Raw genomic sequence first — 23,445 nt, forward strand, 5'->3', positions numbered from 1 at the left:
TCGTAGAATCACATAGGCCTAATGTAATGTATTGCTTTGCTTCACCAGTTGTAAAAAAAAGTAATTTGTATTATTTTGTTATTTCAGGCGAAAAATGGGCTCCAAATCCAATGAGAATCGGCCTTCACTGCAGCGATTAAGTAGCACTTATGGTGCAGATGGTGAAGAGCATTTAATAAAAGGGTTAGTTATGTCTTCTTCATAATCTGTTTTCATGAAATTCTACATTATTTAATGTCTGTTAACAAAGAAGGGCCTCAAACTGCTTTATTATACTATATTTTTGTAGTATTCCTTCAGCTGAGAATCTACTACACTTGTCACTTAGTTGAGCTCCCCTCCCTTCCCAAAGATACTCTCTACCTCACTGCTTTCAACATTCACATGCTCACCTCCCACTTACATACTGATGAGACCCAGATATATCTCAAAGTCACTGTGCACTAGAACTGCTTCATTTTCATCCAAACTGGCACTTAGCGAACTACAAGAAGTGGATGTACAATAGTGGGTTCAAGCTACACATTGCCAAATAGAGCTCTCCTCCTAGTCCAACAACAGGCACCATTCCCACTAACCTCGATTCCCAAACCTGTTTCAGTGCAAATCTGCCATGTCAGAGATTGATTATTCTAGATTTTTCCAAAATCCATATAGCTGTAGACAGCAGCCTCATCAACTCCACAAACTTGATTAATTCTGCCTTTGCATGCCTTCCAGAAAACCAACTAATTTGGCTCGCACAGATGAAGAATGCAGAGAAACTCCTTATTACTGTAATAACGATGCATCGGATGTCCCTATGCCACCAGAAACTAGCTCCACTGGCTCAGAGTGAAGTGCTTGGTTCTAAATCAGCACCCCCGCCTGATCTACAAGTGCCTAGCCAGCAAGCCACCCCCCCTTTCTGCTGACAGAATAGTGTCACAAATGTTCCAGTGTGCTGTATCTGTCGTCCAGCTAACTTTCATCTCCCCCTTATCAAGATTTTCTGAGAGCGAGAAAATATGATCTTCTGTTTTCAGTATAGTATAAAGTGACTTTTTGACCTAGTCCTTATCCATGTTCCACTCCTACTGGAATAGTTGGTTTCCAACATTCACTTTCACCCATCGCTTACCAGTTACATAAAAGACATCAAGTCAAACCTCTTCTCTGAAACCTTCTGCCCATCACCTCTTCCATCGGTGGAGCCCTCCATCCAACAGCAGGCCAACAGAGTAGAAAATAAAAATCTTTGTGGGCACTCATGGCACAGTGACATGACAAAGCTGTTCACCAAGTACCCCCTCTGGATTGTAATCTTAGCAGTCTTCAGGTGGGCAGTGCCAACCACCTGGACACCATGTAGTCTGCACTATTCGAAGTACATACACATTCTCAGATGAACTGTACTCTAAAGCAGCTAGGCACTCATTATATTCATGTGAAGATCCAAACATTCCAAACAGATCCAACATTTTCAGGAAAGGATATCTGTAACAACCCAGCACTGTAATATTTTTTTCTGATGGTGTTTAAAAATATACTTATTTCTCTGCACAAAGAGATGTCATTTCCATTACCTTTTTTTGATTATTGAGGTTTATTTCTTTCAGCCACATTTTGAATATTTTTGACCCACAGGACATCATTTATACCATGTGTGCCTCTATACTCAATGTTTAGTATTTAAACAGATCAAAATGATTCTCTTGTTTGGGTTCAAGTCACACAAGTCATCATTGTCTCCTGTGCAGCTAAGTCTCAAAAAAGCTGCAAACTGGTCTGAATAAACTAGAAATGATCATAAACATCTGGGGGAAGCATATGACTTTTTTCCCAACCCTAATGTTATTACAAAGAAGGATGTGGAATCGACCAAGCTAGCCTTTCCGTCCCTAAGGAATATGGAAAGGGAAGCTAAGGAGGTGTTGAAACCTAGTGTGCGGACGTATATAATGCTTAAGACAACCCCTATGACGGAACCTTATCTCATGGGGTCTTTGTCCACACATGAGAAATCTTTGTTAACACATGAGAAATCTTTGTTAACTAGGTTACGTTTGAACCTTTTTCACCTTTTGCTCGCCAGACCCAAGGGCTTCAATAGAGGTCAAGTGCTAGCGCCCTGCGGCTGCGACAGACAGTCTCCGCAGGACACGTTGCACTTCCTGTTTTTATGTAAATTATATGAAATTCCTCGTAAGCGCTTTCTGGTTCCTATTTTAAAAAGAATGAATTTTAGACAGGTTCGCCCGGCACTTGTGTTCCTGCAACTATTGAAAGAGGACTGTATATTTTTTATAGTAGGGTTTTTAAAAGCCACTGTTAAATCCAGGAGTTGTATGGACGTGTAAAGATTGGTTCCTCAGGCTTATTTATTTAATTTATCTGATTCTGATTGCGGTATGGGCTGTCATTTTAATTTATGCACCTTCACTTAAATTGTTTTTATGTCTATGTAACTTTTATGGTTTGAAAACCAAAAAGCGAATAAAAATTTTCTGACTGACTGCATATGAAGTGTGATTTACAATGTATTTTACCTCCAAAAAAGGGTTCTCCAATGAGTAGCTCGGGAGCTACTGGTAGATCTCTTATTACCTGCGAGTATCTCCAATATGCAGCTCAGCTTAGTGAATGAATAGCTTTGGATAAATTAGATAGGTTTCCAAAATTGAAAAATATATATGGCAGATGAGTATATTTTCAGAACTGAATTAGCTGATATCTGCAGAAAAATATAGGCTGGAATTTAAATGGAAATTCATGCAAATGATCTTTCTCAGGCACCAGGGGGCATTGTGTATATATCACTGCTACGAGATGTAGAGACATTCAAAATTGAAATTGATAAGATTAGAACTTTTGTTACATTTATTTACATTATCATACTTAGTCTGTTGGACTGAGGTTACTACTAGTATCTGGATGCAATGGCCCCTAATCGAATCTTGTCTGAAGTGGTCATTATTGTAACGCTGCTAATTTGTGTTAGTAGCTCTGCATGATTTTTATTGAACATATGTAGCTCTTATTATAGAAAAGTTGGAGATCCCTGCAGTCCAAACCAACCAGTTATTAGACAGTGTTCTCATTAAGCTCAGTATATAATCTGGGAACTGGGAGCTTTATTTTTGTGCAGTCTGTTTGTCCTCCTTTGTTTTTATTTCTTATTCAGAACTGTCATTTGTTGCCACTTCAGTCAACGTTTGCCCTATATGCATCATTGCTTCCTCAATTCGACCTACAGAATTCTAACATTTCTTACTGCTATCGCCCCAAAATTGCAGAACAGTGATGGCGAGCTTTAAACAGCTTTTGCTCCATTGTTTTTGTCAGGTTTTTAATCCCAAACATTGAATAAAAATGATCAGAAGTACATATAGATAATGTATTCAGTTCTCTTTATAGCTATTGTGGCTTGAAGCACCCGACAGGGAAGTTTCTGTAGTAGTCCTGGTTTCCTTAATGTAGAAAATATATTGTTCCTTCTCAGACTTCTAGCTAAATGTTTGTCATTAAAGGTTCAAGTGAAACTCTAAAGGATTTTTTTGCCATTACCAAGGTGGTAATGCATTTTTTCATACATATGATGTTTTAACAATGCATACGTCCGCTGCTGGTTTGTTTAGTTCGTAAATATTTACTTTTCAACTATACACATGTAAAAAGACTCAATTCTAAAACACATTAGTATTCCTCAAGCAATAGATGAAAACCAAATAGAAGATATAATATACCTATATTTTACGCAGTCTTCACATTGTAAGCAGACTACCATCATCAGCTGCAAAGTACAATGCAATGTGTTTGCGTGTAGATGCATTGCGCCACTAAGGAGATGCATTGGTTCTGCTGAATCCACAAATGGGATGGCAGACCACTTTCAGGATTTCTTCCATTGGACCAGGACTGGGGTGGCACAGCTTGGGAGGTCAGGACTCACAGATGACAGAGTCCAGGTGCTGGGTTCAAGCTTGTTGGAAGCCTATATTGTCCCTGATGATTCTGATCAGGAGGCTAGCCAACTAGCCTTGGAGTCACTCTGGGGTCCTGTGGTTAGATATGCAGGTCCAGTTCTTCTCACCCACACAAGAGGGCAGCAGAGCAGCAGGACAGCAGTCCGGCAGTCCTTTCAGCAGCACAGCAGTTCTTTTTCCTGGCAGAGACCACGGGTCCAGAAGTGTACTCAAGATTTTGGTCTAATGGTCCACTATTTACACCTGGTACCCACTTTGAATTAGAAGAAGCTTTTAGAAATTTGACGCCAGAGGTAGCAGGCATCCCCTTACTCTCTGTCCTGGCCACAGCTTGTCAGGGATCACAAAAGACTAGTGATAAAACCTTTGTGTGAGTGCTCAGGCAGAGCTTTTGAAATGTGCAAGAGTGTTGGTGATAGCTCCTCCCCCTGGTTAGTTCAGAGTGGCCCATTCTGTCAGCACCTAGCTTTCCTTTGTCTCATTATCTGGGAGCAATCCACACTGAACGGCTTCTAGCAACACCTAATTATGTGACCCAGGAACAGGCACCAACGGGTTAGGACAAGAAAAGGCCAACTTTATAAAAGTGGTATTTTCTGAATTGTGACTGAAGGTCTCCCTTTTAAAGTGGACATTGAATTATAGAAGTTGTTTGGACACCAAACTTGATCAGTCTACCTGCTCCCAGTTGGAAGTTACAGCTAATTAATTGTAATAAAGTAACTCCAGTGTTATCCAATGGGAAAGGCAGACCTTGCAGTAGTGAAAAACTAATTTAAGGGTTTTTCACTACCAGGACATGTAAAACTTAAAAGTACAGTACCACTATGGCCAACAAAGTAATGTGGCCCATCCTCCCCTTGAATCAGTCTTCTATCCCTAACCCAAGGAAATTTCTGCCCATAAGGACCATAACCAGCAGAGGCCACTGATAGCTTTCAGTGTCAATAGCCAGGTCCTAGGCCATCCAGGGTTCTCTGACCTCTGGGGTTTCTCAGAGTCGGGGGCAACAACCTTTAGTCACCCTTCTTCCATTCGCTTTCCTACCAGCCCCTCCTCAAGAAGCCCTCCACAGACATAACGGACCTCAAGAACTACAGACCCATCTCTCTCCTCCCCTTCGCAACCAAAGTCACTGAGAAGATTGTCAACAACCAGCTAACGAACATCTTTGAATCCAACTCGATCCTCGACACTTCACAATCCAGATTCCGCAGCAACCACAGCACAGAGACAGCCCTTCTAGCTGCCCCAGACGACATCCACAATCTCCTCGACCAAAGCCACACGACGGCCCTCATCTAACTAGACCTCTCAGCAGCCTTCGACACAGTCTCCCACCGCACACTAACCTCCAGACTCCACGACGCCGGAATATAGGGAACTGACCTAGACTGGATACACTCCTACCTCGCTGGCGGAAGCCAAAGAATCAGACTCCTGTCCTTCCTCTCCGAGCCCACAGAGATCAGCTGCGGAGTACCCCAAGGATCCTCGCTCAACCTCATGCTCTTCAACATCTACATGGCCCCCCTCGCTACCATCGCCAGAACACATGGACTCGGCATAGTATCCTATGCCGACAACTCTCAGCTCATACTTTCCGTCACCAAGGAACCCGACATCACCAGACACAGTTTCCAGGAAGGAATGAAAGACGTCACAGCCTTGATGAGCAGCAGCTGCTGGAAGCTCAACACAGAGAAAATGGAAGTCCTTGGATCCACCCCTTGCGTATGGGACAACACCTGGTGGCCCACCACCCTCTACAACCATCCCACACCCACGGACCACACCCGCAACCTTGGCATCATACTCTATTCCACCCTCACTCTGAACCGACGGGTCAATGCCATTTCCTCCATGTGCTTTAATACCCTCCGTATTCTGAGCAAGACCTTGAAATTGGTCCCCCCCCGAATCCAGAAAGTCTGTCACCCACGTACTCATAACCAGCAGACTGGACTACGGGAACACCTTCTGTGCCGGGATCAACAAATCGCTACTCCTCAAACTCCAGACCACCACAGCCAGACTCGTCCTCGGCATCCCAGAAAAAGACCACATCACCCAGCACCTGTGAGACCTCCACTGGCTCCCCGTCAAAAAGAGAGTGACCTTCAAGTTGCTCACTCAACCTACCAATTCCTCCACCACACTGGACCCCAATACCTCAATGAAAGAATCTCCTACGCACCCAGGAGAAACCCCCGCTCCACCGACCTTGCCCTGGCCGAAATCCCATGCATCCGCAGAGCCAGAACGGGAAGAAGAGCCTTCTCCTACATCGCAGCCAAGACCTGGAACAAACTCCCCTTCCGTATCAGACAAACCCCCCACACTGCAAGGATTCAGGAAGAGCCTCAAGACCTGGCTCTTCGGAGGAGACGGAGCTGCTCGAGCCTCCCTTCCCCCCCAGCTCCTTGAGACCCTCACGGTGAGTAGTGTGCTTCACAAATCCCTGATTGATTTATTGACCAGTCCCGGGGTGGTAGCCTGAGACTGGCTACTTAGTCCTGGGTTTATACACTGATGCTGAATAGGTACATAGCGAGTCAGGTCTTCCATGTGGGAGTCACCACCCTCTTGAAGGTTGACACATTCTGCGTCATGTAAGGGTCTGCCCGATGAAGGTCTCTGGCCCTCTGTCTCTGTCACAGCGCAGGGAGCACCTCCAGGTCAGAAGTGGCCTCACCAGGGTCAAATTTGGGGTGCTCTGCTCTGAGCTGGCAAACCCTGATCCATCGACCCTCTCACTGTGGACTGTTTTCTGCCCAGCCACCTGGCCCTCTGTACTCTCCCCTTGGGAGTGGTACTTCCAGAAAACTGAACTGCCAGGGTACACTGGGTGGCTGCACCTCCCAGTTCTTCTGACACCGTGGGCAAATCATTACCCATTCCCTATGGGCATCTGTGGACCAACTAGGACCCTTCTCTGGATCACCTCCCTACCCCACTCCAGGGATACCAGGACCATGGGGCAGGAACAGTACTGTCCCTAGACCGGAGTTACCCAATACACTTGATCGGTGTACTGATCTGGAGAAACCAGCCTTTCCCCTACCGTGGTCTGGCTAGCCCTGGTGCCCCTGAAAAGCAATGACCGGGATCCCATTCACTTTTACCTGGTGAAAGTGATAACTCCCACCGATGGGATCACCAGCTTACCCTCTGAGTCTACGTCCCAACTAATGAAGATCATGGCATGGTCTATGACCTGCCCCTCAGGACTACTTGGCTCTAAGGCCATATTGCCCCCCTGTAGAGGGCCCACCAATGGGTGGTTTCTTAGGAAAGAGTGCCCCTGCTTGTGTACTAGCTGAGACAGTCAAAGCAGCATGTTTGGAAATGGGGCGCCCTTGGCCACCGCTTACAAGAACCACCTCCCTGTTTCTCAGAATGAGCATGGGAACCCTTTCTCTCACCTTACTCTGGGCCTTGTCTGGGTGACCTTTACCCTCTACCTCACTCTGCTGGGTGGACTTGAACCGCCCTTCATGAGGTCGCTCCCAAGTACCTTCCTGTGGACCGGCTGATGAGCAGTAGTCCCCCTCTTAGCAAGCTCCCTGGGATTAGTGAGTTTACTATCAATCAGGTGGTGTAGATTTGCAAAACAAAGACTGAATATGTGCTCTCTTTCAACTAAATTGGTGTAGATTTGCAAAACAAAGACTGAATATGTGCCCTCTCAGCCTTCTTTTACTTTGCCTCCATGGCCAGTTTCATTTCCTCTGATTTTAACTGGGCCAACTGCAGTCTAAATTCCTTTTCGGTCTTCCTGCCCTTCACCTCCTCTGGGAACAGTCCTTGAGAAGACAGTAATCAGTGCTCTGGCACGGAGCTCCAACTCAGGATGGTATTCATCACGCCCAGTTGACTGATTCATCTCTGGACTTGTATCCAGTTCCTCTCCTTGCATTTCCACATTATCAACTTCCTTTGCTGTAACCAGTGACTGGTGGACTTCCGCCCAGGCCCTCCGCACCTTTTGGAGCTCCTATTTCTTGATATTGCTCTCTGATGGAAGTCTGCTCTCCTTGAGCTGGGCCACAGTGTAGGCATCTAGGTTGGCAGGCTCAAACTCCATCCTTGTAGGTGTGGTTTCTGGCAGAACAGTCCAGTGGGAAGAGGGTGAAAATGGAAAAAGCAAAGAGGCCAATCACGGAGAATTTTGAAAAGCTTGAACTGGGCTCAGAATATTTGTGTGGGATTTTCAGTGTAACACAAAATCACTGTATGGAACAGAATAAACACAAGTCCTAATCCTCACCACTGATCACCAATCTAAGAAATTTGGTTGAGGGGGTGAATCCCTACTTAAGCTGCAACTACAATCCTTGTCAGGGAGGAGTCACAAGTAAACCCCTGATTAACCTGTGCTCAACCCATTGGTATCTTGGCACAGATCATTCTGGCTAACTTAGAGGCAATGTGTAAAGTATTTGTAGAACACTTCAAACAGTAATAAAGTGAAAGCATGACACAAGAAAAAATCCCACACCAATTTGGGAAAAGAGAGTACATTTTAATAAATAAATCTAAACCAAAACAACAAAAATCCAATCAGTAGAACCAGAGATATGCATGCAGTTTTAAAGGTTTAAGTGAATTTAGAGCCAAATGACACAAAGCACCAACTGGGGTTATCTGGTAGCATTGGAACTGGACAATGTCACAAGTTCAGGCCGACCGCAATGAAGCGCATGCTGGCTACATTGACCCACTCAGGCCTGCTGACAACACTACCTTTATCCTTATGATGAGGAGATGCTTTGCGCAGTGGTGGTTCCGGAGAGCTGCGAAGTGCGATGTGATGTCCTTGCGTGGAGAAGCATCATGCAGCGGTGGGTCCAGTGGCTGCATTGGGCGAGGTGTTGAGATGCATCGCACATTGGCTGTTCCGAATGGCTGCGTTCAACAAGGTGATGTCCTTGTGTTGAGAGGCATCACGCAGCAACGATTCAGATGAGCTGCAATGGCGATATAAATTGCTTGTATCAGGGAAGTCCATGCAGCAGTTGTGATGCGTCAGTTCCAAGGATGATGAGTCGAGCAGCATAGGCGATGCACCAGTTCTGAAGGAGATGTGCAGGGCTGCGGAGGAGATGTGTTGGTTCTGCTGAATCCACAGATGGGCTGGAAGAACACATTCAAGCTTACTTCCAAGAGTCCAGGACTGGGGTGACACAACTTAGAAGGGCAGGACTCGCAGATGACAGAGTCCAGGTGCTGGGTCCAAGGTTTTTGGCAGCCTGTTCTTTCCCTGAGGCTTCTGATCAGGAGGCCAGTCAATTAGCCCTTGGAGTCAAGATGCGATCCCGGAATCAGAGCTTTAGGTCCAGTCCTTCTCAACCAGGGAAGAGGGCAGCAGATAAGCACAGCAGAGCAGCAGTCACCCTCCGTTTATAGAAGCACCCATCATGTGTTCAGCCTGGGTAGAACTGTGGAAACGAGGGTCGAACACATAGCGGGTGCTTCCGTGGACGAAGGATGAATTCTCCTGTGTTCTACAACAGCTTAAAAAAAAACGGAGCACTCTTGGGGTAATTAAAATGATTAATTTATGAAAACTCTTTTCGTGTGTATGTATGTGTGTGTGTATATATATATATATATATATATATATATATATATATATATATATATATATATATATATATATTCAAAAACCACGAGTCCACCAGCCGTTGCTCCACAACGCCACGGGTGCTGCTCAGCGCATGGAGGTTTGCGCAATTCTATTCCTCACCCCAGGCTCACTTGTCGAAGGAACCTTTCCAATAGAGCGCTCACAAGAGCCATCTGTTTACAAGCAGGATTTACAATTTATTTTCGTCCTTTTTGCATTAAAGTTGACCGGTACCAATGAAAAGTGGATGGATAATATCGCTTTGTGGACGCGGTACATTGATGACTTGTTCATTCTGTGGCGTGGTCCACAGAGCGATGCAGAAGAGTATATTAAAGCTCTGAATATCAATAACCAGAACCTACAATTCACAAGTTGTATCAGCAAGGAGGAGGTAGTATATCTAGACTTAAGGGTATACATTGAAGGAAATAACATAGAAACAACACTTTATCGAAAACCAACTGCAGGAAACACTATTCTCCATGCAGGAAGTTGTCATCCGAGAAGTGTAGTGAATAATATACCCTTAGGAGAGTTTCTAAGAATGAAACGTAATTGTTCTACCACCCCAGAATACAACAAAGCAGTTAGCCAGGCTAAATTAAGATTCAAAAAGAGAGGCTATTGTAAAGGCATCTTAGATAAAGCTGAACTCCAATGTAATTCCATAGAGAGGCAACATCTACTTGTGGATAAGGAAAGATGTAAAGATGAAAACATCAGAGTTATCACTAATTTTAACGACAAGTCTTCTCAAGTGTTTCAGATCCTCAGAAGAAATTGGAGGATACTGAAAGCTGATCATGTAGTGGGAAACAAATTAACTGACAACCCCCTTGTGACCTATAGAAGAGGGAATTCCCTGAAGGATCATTTGGTGAATAGTCATTATTCACCCAGAAGGAAGAAACCAATATCCATTAAGGGTTTCTTCCCTTGCATGAAATGCAAAGCATGCAAATATAGTCACAAAGTTAAAGATTATCAGATACCAGGAAAGAAAGGAAGAACTCCAATCCCAAAACTTTTGAATTGCAATTCAGATTTTACAGTGTATTGTTTAGTGTGCCCCTGTGGTAAGCAATATTTGGGCAGTACGAACCACCCAACAAAGAAAAGAATTTTAGAACACCTGAGGGCAATAAACAATAGAGACCAAAACTATCCAGTTGCACGCCACTTCGAGATGAAACACAATAGCAATAGCAATCTTCTTACGTTCTTCTGTCTGGATCAGATTGTAAAATCTGAAAGAGGGGGAGACCGAGTGAAGAAATTGCGTGTACTAGAATCGAAATACATTATCAAAATGCAAACCAAATGTCCAAAAGGACTCAACAATGAAGAAGAAATGTGGGTCCATATAGGATACAATGGAGTTCTATTAAATCAAATGGTATCTTAGATATTCAATATATGACATATATCTGTATAAATATGAGATTGTCGTAATTATGTAATTTGTTTTATGCTCATATTAGATAGACACATCAGTATATAAATGTATTTTTGCGGAATAGCCAGCCCATTCAGGGCCTAATGAAAGAAAGAAGAGAGAGAATAAATTACGGCAGGCAATAGTAACACTTGAATTTCAAAAGTGTACAAACTATTCTTTAATGTTAGAGAAAAATATGGCAGGCAATAGTAACACTTGAATTTTAAAAGTGTACAAATAATTGTTAGATGTTGCTGCGAAAAAACATTTATGTTTAAATGACTTGTTTTGCCTGCTGCATTGAGTGATAACCAGATGAGGTTGACTGTTACAAAATGGCCGCCGCGAAAAACGATAATGTTCAATGCATATGTGCTTTCATTTGTTTCTACTGCAAATCACAATTCATTCGTTTTTTCATTTCAGGGTACAACTTTATTTAAAAGGTACATGTTGAATTAGTTAAGTAGACACTGACGAAGGCGGTCACGCCGAAACGCGTTTGTCAACTTTAATGCGAAAAGGACGAAAATAAATTGTAAATCCTGCTTGTAAACAGATGGCTCTTGTGTGCGCTCTATTGGAAAGGTTCCTTCGACAAGTGAGCCTGGGGTGAGGAATATATATATATATATATCTATATATATATATATAGATATAGATATATATATATTCACTGAAAAAACCATAGGTTTCACACGTTATAGTTAGCTGGACATTTCACTCGTACAAAACCATTGAAATTCCCCCGTTATAGTTAGTTCAGCTAACTATAACTCGCGCAACCGCAATCCACTGCTGATGACGTCACATATTACATCACTCATGACATGGGCAGTGACATCACTCATGACATCACTGATGACATCATCCAGTGAATGTCTCTTTATGAAAAATAAATAGTTTTTTATATATGTATATCTAAAGGTTAATGGAAGAATAAATGGGTAAATAAGAGTCTAAATGGATGTTTTATTTGTAAAATTAATTGTATAACTGACTTATTAACAGTATCTTAGTGAATACAGTGATGTAATATGTAACGTCATCAGCAGTGTATTGCGGTCGCGCGAGTTATAGTTAGCTGAACTAACTATAACGGGGGAATTTCAATGGTTTTGTACGAGTGAAATGTCCAGCTAACTATAACATGTGTGAAACCTATGGTTTTTTCAGTTAATTTGCAAGGTTTTTGAAATGCTAATTCCTAATTATAACGTGTGTGAAACCTATGGTTTTTTCAGTGAATTTGCAAGGTTTTTTAAATGCTAATTCCTAACTATAACGTGTGTGAAACCTATGGTTTTTTCAGTGAATTTGCAAATAGCAAAAGGCATTTTTACTTCAGAGTTCTTTGTTTGCCTAACGCTTTTCGGAGCACAGCTCCTTGATTACAGGGTACATGCAGACATACTCAAAGGCAAAACTTCTCAGCACATTTCAATTGACCTTAAGAAGGTTTCACAGGTGAGTGAACTTGTGTTCCTGCTGGGATATGTAGTCCCTTTCAGACAGTGTTCGATCTCTTGTACAGTGGTGGCTGGTGACATTTGAAAGTGGTAAGACGTAAAATTATTGTCATACTGCACTGCGGCGAGCGAGCGTAGCGAGCAAGACCGAACAACCTACGGGGAGTTCGTGGGGGCACAAATGGACAAATAATATATTTTCAAGCAAATTTGAGGACGCAGGAAGGTTAACAAAACAAAAAGATTGAATTATTTATTGTTAGAACCGGGATTCCCCAGTTCGGTGAGGTAGGTACCTTAGGCCAAGTAGGGACCCTCGCTTCTACGTCAGGGAAAGAAAGGACACCTTCTCAGATAGCCCCTGCTCACGCCCTCTGTAGCTTGGCATGAGCAGCCAGGCTTCTCTTCAAGGGGAATGTGTAAAGTATTTGCAGCCACGCTCTCAGTGACCCCACAAAAGGACTCCACACAAGTTTCAAAGAAAATATAAGTATATCTAAAAAGATATACGATGAGACCACACAATATAAATCCACCATATGCATATTTGTAATATTCCTCCTGGCCGGTTATTAGGCCAGCCTGCCCTTGTAGGTTCTGGCGATATTAATGAGCAATTCTCAATGATCCAATGCAGTCCTATTTCAATGCTATGCAGTTCGTAATGCAAGAATCAGGCACTTCGCAATGTAAAAATAATGCAGTTCGTTATACAACAATCAAGTAGTTCGTAATTACAAAATATTGCAATGCGTAATGCAACAATCAGGCAGTTGGTAATGCAGAAATGATGCAATGCGTAATGCAACAATCAGGTAGTTCGTAATGCAGAAATAATGCAAGGTGTAATACACTCCAGCACCAATCACGGTGCTTTAGAAGGTCTCTCCGCCCCTCGTACTGACTCGCTGTCAGCTTCTGCCAACATATGCCCCCAACACGGGTATGGTATAAACCAAAGTGCAGCTGTGCACTCCGGCCCCGGTACTGCCACTCCTCGTCCAGTATAGGCCGCAATACGAGCTGAAGCAGAGGCTCGCGCTGCAAGAATGGTAGAGGTCAAGAGCATCTCTCTCTGAGCCCGCATCCTGCCCCAGGCGGCGACACCCGTTACCTGGGTGGTGTGACCTCACTCTCCTCTCCGGTTCTCGCGGCTTGGGCCTCCGATGCGACTTTGTGGATTCCGGGCAGTGGCGGTGTGGCGGGGTATCAGAGACAGAGTCGACAACAAGACCAAGATGGCGTAAAGAGGGTATTATTTTGGAAAAAGTTTTCTTGTGTCTTTCGGCCCGTCGCGCTGCTGCAGAAGAAGGGGACCCCGACTTGGTCTTTCTGGGTGACTCCAGACTGAAGGAAGGTGGTGTCTCTGCTGACGTCTCTCACCGGGGTCCAGCCCGCGGGAAGGGTCTCCGGAGTTGTTAGGCGATAGGGGAGAGAAAGGAAAACAACAAACAATACAAGGATTAGGACAATCGTCCTGGTTGGCTGTTGTCAGGGACCGGGTGTGATGGAAACCGAGTGCTCTTGTGCTCTTAGTTCTCTGGTCGGTGCACAGGGGTTTGGTGCAAGGTGAGGGTACGGGGATTGCTCGGACAGTGCATGTAATGCACCGCTAACTCGGTGTGGCGGGGTGCTCAGAGGGTAGGCGGTGTCTTTCTTCCCACCCAGCCCGCTACCTTCCCCCGTACCTGTTCGAGCCACGCTCCTCCCGTGGGAACGTGGCGGGGCGGCTCGTGGAGTCGTTGGCCTCCTGGCGTGTAGCAGTCGTCTCTCCTTGGTTCAGGACCCGCTGCGCTGCTTTCTCGTTGTCTTCGTTCTTCCTCCCAACTCCTCGCACTCCTCGACTCCAGCTCTCCATCTACCTCCAGGGAAACGCCGTGCGTCGTCTTCCGGGTTTCTGCGATCTTTATCCCGCCTCTCACCGCGGCGTCATCAGGGGGCGGGGCTTCGTCCCACTGGAAGGCAGAATTAAAGGTACCTCGTTCCGTCTCTGAGGTCCAGTCTTGTGAGGGATACGGGTACCACCAATCTGTTGCATGTGGCACTGCTGGTTGCTGTAGGGGAAGAGAAGGTGGTATATATTCGCCTTGGAAGCGTGATACGCAAGGACTGATGTCCGCCTTGTAAGAGTTCTCTTCCCCGTCACACACCTCCCCCCCTTGATTCTCCCGATCGGGGAGAGGAAACACCCTGGACAGATAGTCCGCGTTCCCGTTGTCTTTCCCCTTCCTGTGGTGCACAGAAAAGGCATACGGTTGGAGGGAGAGGAACCAACGGAGAACCCTAGGATTCTGACTCCTATTCTGATACATCCACCGAAGGGGTGCGTGATCTGTGTAAAGAATGAACGGTTTGCCCTCCAGATAATACTGCAACTTGTCCACGGCCCATTTTATGGCCAAACACTCCCTTTCAATTGTGGGATATTTGGCTTCCCTCGGGAACAGTTTGCGACTGATGAATAACACTGGGTATTCAAACCCGTCCTCCCCGACCTGGGACAAAACAGCTCCTATACCCAGATTAGAGGCATCTGTGGCTAGCACAAAGGGTTTGGAGAAATTGGGGGACACCAACACCGTGTGCGTGGTAATAATGGTTTTGAGGTCTACAAATGCTTTCAGGGCCTCGGGCATGGGATGTTGAATCTCGCTGGGTTTTGTGCCTTTGCGAAGGAGGTCAGTGAGAGGGGCCGCTATGTCGGCGAATCTAGGGATAAACCGACGGTAATACCCTATGAGACCTAGGAATGCTCTTAAGTCTCTCTTGGATCTTGGAAAAGGGGTCTCTTCAATGGCTCTCACCTTGTTGTGTTGTGGGGTTATGGTGCCGTCCCCTAATACAAACCCCAAGTAATTCACTCTGGGAAAGGCTGCTCGGGATTTCTTTGCATTGATATGCAGACCTGCTCGCTGTAAGGCGGCGAGGATGGTCTGCAGGTGTGTCTGGTGCTCGTCCCAGGTTTTGCTATTAATGACGATGTCGTCCAGGTATGCCGAGCTGAACGTGTGATAGGGTTGTAAGATGGTATTCATGAGGCGCTGGAATGTGGCAGGTGCCCCGTGGAGGCCGAAGGGCAGCACTGTAAATTCGAACAGCCCTTCGACCGTTATAAACGCTGTTTTCTTTCTGTCCGTCTCTCGGAGGGGCACCTGCCAGTACCCCTTGGTGAGGTCCAGTGTGGTGATAAATGCCGCTTCCCCTAATTTCTCGATCAGCTCTACCCTTGGAATAGGGTAGGCGTAGAACGAAGAGATGGCGTTCAGAGCTCTAAAATCCATGCAAAATCGTCTTGAGCCGTCCGGCTTAGGCACCATTACAATGGGCGAAGCCCAGTCACTCTTTGAGGGTCTGATTACTCCTAGGCGTAGCATGTCCTCAACTTCCTTTTTAATGGCATCTCTTCGTGCCGCTGGGATGCGGTAGGGTTTCTGCTTTACCAGTTTCCCCGGGAGGGTGTCTATGGTGTGTTCCACCAACGTTGTTTTTCCGGGGAGATCCGAGAAGATATTCCTGAATGGTAGTACCGTCTCGTCCAGGTCCTCTTTCTGCTGCGGAGTGAGCACGTCATTAATAACCAGTTCGTTCAGTGTCGAACTCCCTTTGCAGATGGTGGGAATGAGCAAGTTCAAGCTTTTGGGGGGTGGTCCGATCCACTTCTTCAATAAGTTGATGTGGTAGGATTGTATCTTGTTTGCGGTTATTTTCAGGCGGTACGTTGTGTCTCCTATCGTATCCACCACCTCGTAGGGTCCCTTCCACTCAGTCTTTCCCTTACTTGCGCTGGGGGGGAGCAGGAGTAGAGCCCAGTCCCCTATGTTCAGCCGTCTCAGTTTGGTCCCACGATCGTAGTATTTCTTTTGTTTTTCCCTTCTCTGTTCCAGGTTGGAAGAAGCTAAGGCTCGCAACTTTCCCAGCTTGCACCGGAGTTGTTGAGTATAGTCTAGCAGGGTCCTCTGTTCTTGTTCCTCTTCCTTCTCCCAGGCGTCTTTCGTGATCTCAAGTAACGACCTCGGCTGTCGCCCATACAGGAGTTCGAACGCCGAACACCCTAAGCTGCTCTGTTTCTGGGCCCGCAACACGTATAAGGCTAGCGGCAACAGTCGATCCCAGTCGGTTCCTTCGGCGGCGAGCATCTTTTTCAGGGTGATTTTCAACGTCTGGTTGTACCTCTCGACGAGGCCATCAGTTTGGGGGTGGTATACCGAGGTACGCAGTTGACGTATACCGAGTGATTTGCAGACCTCCTTCATCAGTTTAGACGTGAAGGGGGTTCCTTGGTCGGTGAGGACCTCTTTCGGGAAGCCCACCCTGGAACAAAGTTCGACGAATTTTTCGGCGATGTGTGCCGTTGTCGGGGTTCGCAGCGGAAATGCCTCAATGAACCGCGTGGCGTAGTCCACGATAACCAGTGCATATACGTGGCCTCTGGATGATTTGGGCATCGGTCCTATCAAATCCATGCCAATCCGTTCGAACGGTCGACCGACGGTGGGCATGGGGTGAAGTGGCGCTGCCGGGGTTTGGTGTATGTTCTGTCTCTGGCATATCTCACATTTCGCACAGTACTCTTGTACATCTTTGTAGATCCCAGGCCAGTAGAAATGTCGAAGAATGCTATCCGTGGTCTTCTCTTTCCCGCTGTGTCCTCCGGTAATGTGGGTATGGGCAAAGAAGAGCACTTGCTCACGGAAGGACACCGGTACTAACAACTGGGATTCCCCCCCCTTCTATTCCTACCCTATATAGGAGATATTTGGTTATTGTAAAACTGGGGTACTGTTTTGGCACCTGAGTCTGGGTGGCATGGGCGCTCTCCCAGGCATTGAACAGTGTGGGGTCACTAGCCTGTGCAAAACGGAAGCTGCGGTCTAGGACCCAAGGCTCTGGGGACAAAAGAGCAGCTACGGACTCGGGGTTGGAAGAAGGGGGACAGGACCGGGAACGTTTAAACAGTGACATAAATTCCGGGTTATCCACCCCCAATATCACATCCTCAGGTAGTGAATCCACCACCCCCACCTTCACTGTACATGGCTCTTTATCGAGGGGGGTTAGGGTCACCTGGGCGAGAGGGTAGGGCCTAACATCCCCGTGTACACATCTTATATAGACCCGTGCTCCTGGGACGTACTGGGTGGGGAGGACTAGCCGTCTTCGTACCACGGATTGCCTGCAGCCTGAGTGTAAGAGGGCCTGTACCGTCAAACCGTTCATTCTAAGACTCACATAAAATGATGTTCCCATTTCCGCTGAGTACAGGACAGTCCTTGGGAGGTATCTGACCTCCATTGGTTCTTCAGAGGGTCTTTTCCGGGGACAAAGTCTTGCAATGTGGCCCCATTCACCACAATCAAAACACTGGGGACTCCGGGTCGGAGGCCCGTCTACCCTCATCGGTCTGGGGCGGAGTGGTTCAGGTGTTGCCTTCGGTTTTCGATCCGTTTTGAGGGAGGGCTGCCCTTTTACATTCTTCTCTACGTCCCACCCTAGCGTCTTTGGTTGTGCTCGTGCATAATTAGCTGCCATCTCGATGGCTTGTTCTAAGGGGAGTCCCGGATGCTGTTTTAGCCATCGCTGGGTGGCATACGGCAGGGCTTCCATAAATTGCTCCAAGTATATCTTGGTCATGACCTCTTCCTTGGTGCTGGAGGCCGGGCGTAGCCATTTATCTGCAGCCATCTTAAGCCTAAAGAACAGAGTCTTAGGATTCTCACCGGGGGTGCCCCGTTCCCTCCTGAACTTTAGCCGATAGGCTTCCCCGTCAAGACCCAGGTGGTCCAAAATGACCTCCTTGATGGTTAGGTAGGGTGCGTTTCCAGTGGGGTTGGCCACCTGGTATGCGAACTGTGCCTCCCCCGATAAGTGGGGCCAAAAAGAAGGGCCACTTTTCTTCCGGCCAACCCAATGCTCTAGCGGCCCTCTCAAAGTTCATTAGGAAAACATCAGGATCCTCCCCTTGCACATACTTCTGGAGAGCGATTCCCGACGGGTTTGGAACCGTTAGCGGTCGGGACTCCAAGGGTGTGGGTGTAGGGACAGTAGCGACGGGGCCGAGTTTCTGGAGACTCTCAATGTGGGCCGTTATGGTGTTCTGGAACTGATCTCGGTCCGCTTGGGCTGACGTCATCTGCCTCTGCACTGCCCATTCCAACTTCTCCTGCCCTTTAACGAGATGTTGGATGAGCGCGTCCATCTCGGGGCTGCAGACGGACTGTGATGGGAATCCCACTTCTGACACCAGTTGTGGCGGGGTATCAGAGACAGAGTCGACAACAAGACCAAGATGGCGTAAATGAGGGTTTTATTTTGGAAAAAGTTTTCTTGTGTCTTTCGGCCCGTCGCGCTGCTGCAGAAGAAGGGGACTCCGACTTGGTCTTTCTGGGTGACTCCAGACTGAAGGAAGGTGGTGTCTCTGCTGACGTCTCTCACCGGGGTCCAGCCCGCGGGAAGGGTCTCCGGAGTTGTTAGGCGATAGGGGAGAGAAAGGAAAACAACAAACAAAACAAGGATTAGGACAATCGTCCTGGTCGGCTGTTGTCAGGGACCGGGTGTGAAGGAAACAGAGTGCTCTTGTGCTCTTAGTTCTCTGGTCGGTGCACAGGGGTTTGGAGCAAGGTGAGGGTACGGGGATTGCTCGGACAGTGCATGTAATGCACCGCTAACTCGGTGTGGCGGGGTGCTCAGAGGGTAGGCGGTGTCTTTCTTCCCACCCAGCCCGCTACCTTCCCCCGTACCTGTTCGAGCCACGCTCCTCCCGTGGGAACGTGGCGGGGCGGCTCGTGGAGTTGTTGGCCTCCTGGCGTGTAGCAGTCGTCTCTCCTTGGTTCAGGACCCGCTGCGCTGCTTTCTCGTTCTCTTCGTTCTTCCTCCCAACTCCTCGCACTCCTCGACTCCAGCGCTCCGTCTACCTCCAGGGAAACGCCGTGCGTCGTCTTCCGGGTTTCCGCGATCTTTATCCCGCCTCTCACCGCGGCGTCATCAGGGGGCAGGGCTTCGTCCCACTGGAAGGCAGAATTAAAGGTACCTCGTTCCGTCTCTGAGATCCAGTCTTATGAGGGATACGGGTACCACCAATCTGTTGCATGTGGCACTGCTGGTTGCTGTAGGGGAAGAGAAGGTGGTATATGTTCGCCTTGGAAGCGTGATACGCAAGGACTGATGTCCGCCTTGTAAGAGTTCTCTTCCCCGTCACAGGCGGTAATGAAGATCTCAGGCTGCCACAGGGCACACGCACACAGCGTCGCTGAGACTCACTTGAGTTCCGGGTGTACACGATCACAGGGCAATCCTCACAAAGGTCTCAGGCTGCAAGAAGGACACGCACACAGCGTCTCTGAGATGCACTTGAGATCCGGGTTTGCACAATAACAGGGCAATCCTCACAAAGGTCTCAGGCTGCAAGAAGCACACGTACACAGCTTCGCTGAGACTCACTTGAGATCCGGGTGTGCAGGATAACAGGGCAATCCTCACAAACGTCTCAGGCTGCAAGAAGCACACGCACACAGCGCCGCTGAGACTCACTTGGACTCCTGGTGCACACGATCACAGGACAACCCTCACGAAGGGCTCAGGCTGTCCCCCAATAGACTCTTCTATTCTAGTATGCAGATTATCTAAAAGATAGTTCCCCATCGCCCCGATATACTATATGAACATATTTTTTAAATACATTTACATCAAGCCATCCAGTGATGCGTGGCACACTAGAAATCTGCCGTATGTAGTGAAGAGGGTCTAAATGAAAGTAAATACAGTTGGTAACGTGTTAATTGAAAGTGACATTTTACAATGTGTTCATATGCATCCCTAAATGCCGTATTTCTGGGCTTAATCATTTCTTATTTTGGATTGTGAATTCAAATTTCAGACGTGTACTGCTTTTTATCAAATTTGGTAGTATCTTATTTAAAAAAACAATTAAGATCTCAATATACATTTATTTCATCCAGCAGGCAAGACAAAGCACTACAAAATGATGAAGTGAAAGCACACATGAGTCATGTGGAAGAAAACAAACAGAATGCAAAGCAATCTTCAATGTAAGTCGTGGAGAAGGGTTGTAATTTGTCTGAAAGAGAAATATATGTGTCAAAGTGGATCATTGTGCCTTTTGGCGCAATGTAGTCAATTGTTTGGTCAATCTGCACATGTTCCACCACAACCACCGTGGAGAAAAATTTAATTTTCCAATATAGCTGAATTTGCCATGGGATCAGACTAGATAAGCTGATGCATTGTGGTTTTCCATTAGATGTTGCCGGTACCAAGCAGTCAGTTTATGTTTTATAACAGATTCTGCTATAACCTCAGGGTTTTTCAATTTTTTGACACCCATTTGATCCTCACTGAGTCCTCTGCCGCCAATAGCTGGTGTGATTTCTGTTTCAATTCAGCCATATGTGTGACAAGGAAAGGTGGGTGACGAGCATTGGCAAAGCCAATGGATCCCGCCTTTGAGACCTGTTTGCTCTGCAAATGCCTTTTATTCTCACTCTACATCATGCTGTACAGCATGAACAAAACAATAAAAAAACAGGCGCTATTATTTTTATTTAACGATCTCAGATGGATCAGTAAAAATATAAATGTGAAACTAAAATGGTCCCAAAAAGCTTTTATTTATAAACTGGAAGAACTGGCAGCTATGTGCTGCCTGACCATACAAAAAGCTAGCATTTTAATAAAAAAAATAGGACAGCAGGATGGGGGTTGTTAGGACGTTTTTGTTGAGGTCGCTTGTGTAGGGGATTTTCGGCAAAGTAATGGTATCCCTGGGTGTTCCCCATTAAATGGTGGTTGGTGATTGGTGTTGGCATCTGTGGAGATGGTGATAATTAATACATAGAATTTCCAAAGGATTTTTTGTGATTTGGATTCCTCCGCACACTAGGTTAAAAGTACTGGTCATTCCCTAGTCAAGATGTTGGTAGATTTGCTGGGAGCACAGTCTATTTTAGCGATTGAATGTTAAGGCAATTGTTTTTCAAAATCAAAGCCCTAAACTTGGTGGTCTTATGACTCCAAGATCTCCTACCATGAAGTGACCAGGGCAGTGCCTTATACTACTAGACTGAGAAACATGAGGAGGTTTGCAAGTTGTCTTCTATAAAAGGCCATTGGATTGGCTTCATTGAAATCCGGGGTCCCTTAAGAGTAAGGGGGCTAATGTGCTACAAGGCAAGATGATTTTTACTTCTAAGAAGGATCAAAATTGATAGCACTAAACTCGCTCTGATGAGAGAACTGTCAAGTTGATTTCCATTGAATGATTTAATTAAAAATTAGAAAAGAAAAAATAGACTCCTCTACGCCAGTGGTAGTATTTATGTTCTGTTGCTCTAAAAAAGGGAGTTCTTAAGTTGTAATCTCTCATTCCAAAAACTTCCATCTACATCTATTGAGAGAGAATGCCTTGCTTATCTGTTGAAATACAGTGTTACTCCAATAGTCTCTCTCTTTTATCTGCTTGCATGAAGCCCGAGGTATTGTCAATGCCTGAGATTAATTCAAGCATTTCATCTATCACCTTGTTGTTTGTTGTAATTATCCCCTTGTTGTTTGTTGTAATTATCTATTGGGTCGTTATTTTTTATTCTCATAGACTATGCACTTGCCCATTGCCAAAAAAGGACAGGAGACATCAGGTTCTCCAGTGCTTCCTTGGTCCTCAGTCCTTTTAATTTGTTAGGCATCATGTGGGCTCTCCACAGTCCAACTTGAAATATCACATCCGTATTTCCTCTCTGCTCATTGGTGTCTATTGGGAAGGGAAGCAAGCAGCTAAGAATGGTGGGGGCGGGTTGGGGGGGCATTTTGAAGGTCAACGACGAGGGGATATGTATTTATTTAATTTTCCCTCGTGGTAGCCTGTAAACCCCCCGCACCCTCCTTTCCCACACCACCAACCCGACCTCACCGCTCTTACGGGCCACTCCTAGAAGCAAGGGCAGTGTGTCCCATGGATGCTCACATGAGCTCAAAGAGGTTCAGCGGACTAGATGCTTTTCTCTGCATACTTTCCCATTCATGACCTACATAGCAACTTGTACATATACCAGGACATCACAGTCGTGGTGGAGCAATAAGCATTATAATGTGTATGTCTCTGCAATGGCCAATGCTTGGTCGCGCCTGCGGACAGGACGCGGCTAGTGAGAGGATGGAAAGGGATCAAACCCCTGCCTATCGAAAGAAAGGACAACAGGGGATTCAAATTCGGTCCTTAAACTGCCATGTTACTCAAGCAAGGAAGAAGAGAGGTGGAACTTCCCTTTAAAGGGAAGGGGCCATATGGAAGGGGCCAGGAACATTTTCTTTCCAGCCAAATGGAAGTCACTGTAGCGGCTGTGTCACATTTCCGTCCCAGTTGGGACCAATCACAGAATGCATCTTTATCCAGGAATCTGTCTAACACCCTAAAAATTGTTCCACTGTAAAGATCCGAACAGTATCGTTATCTGCAAGAAGATGGCTGTACTTTGTTAAACCCATGCCCGTTTTGTTTGAATATAAAATAAAACCGTATTTTGTTTGGGTATTAAATGTCTTTCAATTGTGTGAACATAACTACATGGAGGTATCCTATCTTGGATGTGGCTGTCCGATTTTTACAGTCGGAGAAACGTTTTCTCCTTCATTATCCTGGTCTGTGTAAATTAAAATCCACACCCCAATCACCCAAGTCCTGCTGTTGTGTGTTTCAGGCAGATTTTTTATAAACTCGTTAATAGTAAGCCTGCTTGAGTTTCTGAACTCTCCCAAGACTTGGGCTCCACCTGTCTGTCTGTATCTGCATTGTGGAATCAGCAGAATTGGATCGTAATAGGACAACTGCTGTATGGATTGTGTCGTTATGTAAATGCTCTCTGCCTTAAAGAATTAAAATTACATCAACGATGGCAAAGAGGCTTGAGTCCAAACTCTGGGCCAAGACCT

At 46.0% G+C, this 23,445-nt stretch overlaps 1 protein-coding gene across 7 annotated transcripts in view; it reads left to right on the plus strand.

Moving 5' to 3' along the window:
* IRAG2 (inositol 1,4,5-triphosphate receptor associated 2) overlaps positions 1 to 23,445 on the plus strand; it is a 1,211,571-nt gene that overhangs the window by 1,162,720 nt on the left and 25,406 nt on the right. For 6 of the 7 annotated variants that reach the window (XM_085652757.1, XM_085652761.1, XM_085652764.1 and 3 more), the window contains 2 exons: positions 88 to 183; positions 20,460 to 20,549. In XM_085652757.1, the coding sequence (XP_085508883.1) occupies positions 88 to 183; positions 20,460 to 20,549 (186 nt within the window). The remainder of the gene's footprint in view (positions 1 to 87; positions 184 to 20,459; positions 20,550 to 23,445) is intronic. The other variant, XM_085652760.1, reaches the window with a different exon arrangement.

The sequence above is a fragment of the Triturus cristatus genome, chromosome 4_1 (genome assembly GCF_964204655.1).
Source record: "Triturus cristatus chromosome 4_1, aTriCri1.1, whole genome shotgun sequence".
Classification (NCBI taxonomy): domain Eukaryota; kingdom Metazoa; phylum Chordata; class Amphibia; order Caudata; family Salamandridae; genus Triturus; species Triturus cristatus.